Source organism: Hylobates moloch, unplaced genomic scaffold (assembly GCF_009828535.3).
Source record: "Hylobates moloch isolate HMO894 unplaced genomic scaffold, HMol_V3 SCAFFOLD_1, whole genome shotgun sequence".
In the NCBI taxonomy this organism is placed as follows: domain Eukaryota; kingdom Metazoa; phylum Chordata; class Mammalia; order Primates; family Hylobatidae; genus Hylobates; species Hylobates moloch.
The window spans coordinates 221,200,675-221,206,674 of NW_026652276.1; the positions used below are offsets into that span (position 1 = coordinate 221,200,675).

General features: G+C 35.9%; 1 protein-coding gene across 1 annotated transcript in view; it reads right to left on the reverse strand.

The window, feature by feature from the left end:
• Positions 1-4,705, reverse strand: part of KDM7A (lysine demethylase 7A) — a 56,789-nt gene extending 52,084 nt beyond the window's left edge. Inside the window, exons 1-2 of the mRNA XM_058442495.1 lie at positions 4,701-4,705; positions 3,530-3,615 (exon numbers count right to left, since the gene is read on the reverse strand). Coding sequence (XP_058298478.1) covers positions 3,530-3,615; positions 4,701-4,705 — 91 coding nt within the window. The remainder of the gene's footprint in view (positions 1-3,529; positions 3,616-4,700) is intronic.
• Positions 4,706-6,000: the final 1,295 nt, after the last annotated feature.

The window sequence follows — 6,000 nt, forward strand, 5'->3', positions numbered from 1 at the left end:
TTTCTCCTTATTAAATATTTAAAACAGACTACAATTTTAAGATGTAGATGTACCATATAATAATCATTTTTTGATTCTTAAGCACTTAGTTCATTCTGAATCTTTCTTCAAAGTTGAGATTCATGTTTGTATATATTAATGTTTCCCTGACTAATTCCTCAGAATAAATTCTAAGAAACGCTAGAAGATCAACATTTTTAAGATAATTGCTACATATTACAAAACTGCCTCCAAAAAAGTGGTACTAGTAACTTACTTTCCTTATTAGTATTATATAAAAAGTGTATTTCATACCCCTGGGTTAACAACAGGCATCAGTACTTAGAAGGAGAAAAAAAAAAAGGCAGCCCATTTGATAGATAAAGTATGATATTGCATTTTTAAGTTTTATTTCTTTTTTAAGACAGGGTATCCCTCTGTCACCCAGGCTGGAGTACAGTGGTGCAAACACAGTTCGCTGCAGCCTCGAGCTCCTGGACTCAAGCAACCCTCCTACCTCAGCAACCCCAGTAGTTAATTTTCATTTTTGCAGAAGAGATTAATCAGTGAAGTGCATCAGCTTTGGAATTAGACTGCTAGGGGCTCAAACTCCAGCTCTGCCAGATAGCTACATAAAAGGGCTAGCTAGATCATTTTTCTCATATCTCACATGGAGTTGTTATAAATATCAAAGAAGATAACATAGGTCAAGTACTTACTTACCTACTATAGTGCCTACCATGTAATAAGCTGGCAATCACTATCATTTCCTTTTAAATGTGCTGACTTGGAGGAGGTTAACAGAAGGATACAATTGTCCTGTTGGGCCAATATGCTAACCATAAAATCAGCCACTGTGTAACAGCTGACTGAATTTCTTAAAGGAAGGAGGTCAGTGAAGGAATATTTTATAATGGTTACAGGGAAAGGAGAAAATTTTGTGTTTGGATTGCATGTGCCTAAAGAAGACAGAGAATACATATTTAAGTTATTTGTGGGCTGTTTTTTGATACCTGCCCTCAAATAGAGTTCTTAATTCCCATTAAGAGGGTAAAGTCTAAATTCACCATATTAAGTAGTTATTATACTGGCTAAATGGTATCAACAATAAGGACTCCTGGGGAATCTCTGAAACCAACAGGAAACCCAGGTAGCAAGCAAGACAGGCTTAAGAGGCCAGGTGCAGTGGCTCACGCCTGTAATCTCAGCACTTTGAGAGGCCGAGGCGAGACCAGCCTGGCCAACATGGTGAAACTCCATCTCTACTAAAAATACAAAAATTAGCCAGGTGTGGTGGCATACACCTGTAATCCCAGCTACTCAGGAGGCTGAGGCAGGAGAATTGCTTGAACCTGTGAGGCGGAGGTTGCAGTGAGCCAAGACTGTGCCACTGCACTCCAGCCTGGGCGACAGCACAAGACTCTGTCTCAAAAAATAAAAAATAAATTTAAAAAAAGAGAGAGAAGCTCAATAGCAGAGGGAAAGGGATCAAAAGGGATTAACCAAGTTGGGGATAAAAGGTGAGGAGTAGGGAAGGTGAGTCTTAAACCAAGATAGAACAGATGACTGATCTTGGGCGTTTTCCCTGTAAGTACTCAGAGTTGGACGTCTGACCAGAAGATAGCCAATGCCTGGTCTTACGTTCTTCAGGGATGAGAAGCATAGGCAAGATTCTCTCCGAAGCATAATTACTCAAAGTGAAGTCGTGATCCATTATGGATTGTGTAATCAATTTAGTGAGTATAACATGTTTTTTAAAAGATTAAATCATATAGAAAAAAATGGAGTGTATCACATTATTCTGCCTCATGGTAACTTACTTAGTATTTCATAGAAGTTAAACTCAAATTATTTCATTTTGGGACTATATACTTAAATTCTAAACTAAAACTACAATAAATTTTAGTTAAGTCTCCCTCGAGATAACATCATATTATTTATTTACTTTCTACAAGAGTTACTCCCAGTCAACAATTATTTCAAGTTATATATCACATACTCACTGCTAGCCAGAGAAAGATCATTAAAAACATTTATGACAATAAACTAGTCAATTACACATGTAACAGTTCCACCAATTTGCTAACCTCAAGTTTTATGCTGTATACTTAACAAAAGGAATAGCCTCTATTTTAAAAGGAAATATTTTAATGTATTCAGGTAGCTTAAATTTTTAAGTATCTTACAGAGACATTAGAAAAATTACTAATATTTCTAACAAAACAAATGAGCAGTCAGTTGCAAGTCTCTTTTGAAAAAATATAACAGAACAAAATGTCTACTCTATTGGAAAAAAGTACTAGGAAAAAAGCTGCATGTAAAATAAAGAGGTCATATAAGTTACCTGAAACCAACCCAAGTGTGTGTATCGAGGTACGTTCAGGCAAAGGTTTTAAAATGACAAAGCCTATAGTTTTCCCTTTAATTTTGTGAATATAAAAATGCTAGTCTGCAGCCTAAAATGTCAAAATAAATAGTTATTACAGGCCAAGTGTGGTGGTTCATGCCTGTAATCACAGCACTTTTGGGAGTCTGACGCAGAGTTCGAGACCAGCCTGGGCAACAAAGTGAGACCTTGTCTTTACAAAACATCAAAAAATTTAACTGGGCGTAGTGAAGCATGCCTCTGGGTCCCAGCTACTCCAGAGGTTGAAGCAGGAGGCTCACTTAAGCCCAGGAGGTCAAGGCTACAGTGAGCTATGATAGCACCACTACACTCCAGCACGGGTGACAGAGCAAGACCCTGTCTCAAATTAAAAAAAAAAAAAAAATTATAACATAATCCAAGACTTTTTCTCTCACATTTGCACAATAACAACATTTCAATGTATTCTTCTGAAGCATCTGTAAAAGATTCTGAAGCATCTGTAAAAAGCTGAAAAAAGATATCATTTTAGGTGTGATGCTGGTCCACTCCAAAAGACGCCTGAGGCTTCCCTGGCTTTGCTCTCCCTTCTTAGGAAGAAGAGTGTGGTCAGAAACCTGGTCTGGTGTGTCCTTGTATCTCTACTTCCTCGGATCTCAGGAAGGAGTTTCAGGCAGACAGGATGGCTGGGCAGGACTCCAGGACATACTCAATATAGCAACCAAATTCAGAAAATATAAGTAATATTTTAGCTTATCAATGCTCTCATTTTCTCCTTAAAATATAAGGCATATGAGTGCATTAAAGTCTTACTCTGTATACTCTCCCAAAATACTACTAAAGATCTTCTATTTGTGAAGAGAGCAAAACAAGTGAAATCAGTTTCCAGAAACAGAAAAATTTTACTTTACCACACTTCTCAAATTGAAAGATATCAAACTATGTAGTTGAGTTTGGGGACTCTGCACTGGCAATTAAGACTGACAGTACATTTCCCCCCTTAATCTTTTGACTTAATGAAACAAAAACTACATCCTAAATACCTTGAGCAAAATCTTTCCCTACAGTTCTTGAAGGGTGTAATATAGCTCCTCAGAGTATCATTAAAGTATTACCATGTACATGGAAGTTTGAAATGTCAATTTTCCTCAAATGTCCATTTTTATTTAAGCATCTAGTACTTACTCAAGGAGGAACCATGTAAAACTGCACAGTTGGGACAGTGATACAGGTCAATGTCAACAGCATGATGTTCTTCTACTCCAACACAGCTAAGACAAAGAAAACCAAAATCAGTATGTAAGTAAGTTGAAAATCTTCGCTTAACTATAATACAGTGGTTGGAATTTAGCTGAAAATGTACAACCACCTCACCAACACATTTTTGTAGAGCACAGAAACACAAATAAAGATAGATTTTATTCTGTTCTCTACAAACTTGCTAAGTGAGTGTGAGGGAGAATATACTATACTCAAAGTAATTCTCTCCTAGCAGCAGTAGAGACATCAGAAATACTGCAATTATAAGCCATAAAATCCTCAACCATTATGTAAATGTCACCTGTTATAAAATGTCAATAAAATGAGTCAAAAGATAAATCATATTAAAATGTGAACAATGATAATACAATATGACAAAATTTGTGGGATGAAGCACTTGTAGACAGAAACATAAAGCTTTAAATGCATCTGCTAGAAAAAAAGGCTGAAATTAATGAGCTATGTATCTACCTCAAGAAGTTACAAAAAGAATAGACAAACCTTAAAAACAGAGATAGAAGGAAAAATAAAGAGCAGAAATCAATGACACAGAAAACATGTAATAAAGCACTGAAGACAAAAACTGATTCTTTGAAAAGATTAACAAAGCTGGCAAACCTCTAGCAAGGCCAAGATAAAAGAGAAAAGGCATAACCCATTTTAGGAATGATCCTAAAGACATTAGATATAAATGAGGATATTATGAACAATTTTATGCTAAGAGATTTAAAATATTAGATATGGGCAAACCTGAGTCATGAGGAAATAGAGTGCCTGAATAGTCCTGAACGATCACTTAGTAATTTTAAAAATTGACCCACAAAGAAGACTCCAGGCCCAGATGACCTCACATGCAAGTTCTATCAAATATCCAAGGAATAAATAAATCTAATATTATATCAAATTTACTCCAGAGAGTAGGAAAAAAGGATTTGCTCCCTAACTCATTTAATGACAGCATAATCTTGGTACCAAAACTTGGAAAGAATTATAGGTCACCCTCATTTATGAGTAAAGATGCAAATATCAAGTTGGGTCTATCCCAGGAATACAAGGTGGTTTTTAACACTAAAAATCTTAAATCAGTGAAACTTACCACATTATTAGATTAAACGAAAAATATCATGACCATTTAAAAAGATTCAGGACAAGTATTTGATAAAATTCAACATTTATGTATGATTAAAAAGTAAACAACAAAACCTCTTAGCAAGCTTAGAGCATACGTCCATAATCTGGAAAAGGGTACTTCTAAAACATCCTATGCAAATAACATGAAAGCAGTCACTCTGCAGTCACCTAGCAGGTGGGTGTGGTGGTTCATGCCCATAATCCCAGCACTTTGGGAGGCCGAGGTGGGTGGATTACGAGATCAGGAGTTCAAGATCAGTCTGGCCAACATGGTGAAACCCCATCTCTACTAAAAATACAAAAATTAGCTGGGCACGATGGCAGGTGCCTGTAATCCCAACTACTTGGGAGGCTGAGGTAGGAGAATCGCTTGAACCCAGGTGGCAGAGGTTGCAGTAGGCAACAGAGTGAGACTTCATCTCAAAAAAAAAAAAAAAAAAAAAAAAAGAACATAGCAAGAATACCTGCTATTACTACTTCTGGTGAACACTGTGCTGGAGGATCGAACTGGTACAGTAAAATAAGGAAAAGAATTAAAAGGTATAGGAATTAGAAAAAAAGCTGTCATCTGCAAATGCTATGGTTACACATGCAGAAAATGCAACAGAATCTATAGAGAAATCATAAGAATCAAGAAAAAGATTGCTAAATATTAGTATATAAAAAAATTCTAGTTCCATAAACCAACAATATAAAGCTAAAAAGTGAAATAACATACCATGTACAACCGCATAAAAATGTCAAGTACACTGGAATAAATTTAACAAAAACTATGCAAGGCTTTTTTAGGGAAAAGTATAAAATATTATTGAGAGACTTTAAAGAAAACCTAAATAAAGGGAGATATACATCATGACCATGGGTTTGAGGTTCAATAATGTAAAGATATTAATTAATTCTCCTCAAAGTGATTTATAGATTCAATTTAATTCCAATCAAGATCGGCAGAACCTGACAAGCTGGTTCTAAAATTAATATGGAAATGTACAGGGTCAAGAATATGCAAAGCGTTCACAGAACACAAAAACAAAAACAAAACAAACCCCCCACCCTAAAACTCTACCAAGTATCAAGACTTATTTTAAGGCTCTAGGAATCAAGGCAATATGAAACAGATGCCAGTGCCCAAAACCAGATCCATGTATATGTGTGCATTCACGTGTAACAGGAGGCACGGAAGAACACACGGCAAGAATAAACTTTTCAATAGAAGGTCCTGGACACTTTTTATATAGCCTCTGTATCAATATCTTATATATATGTAT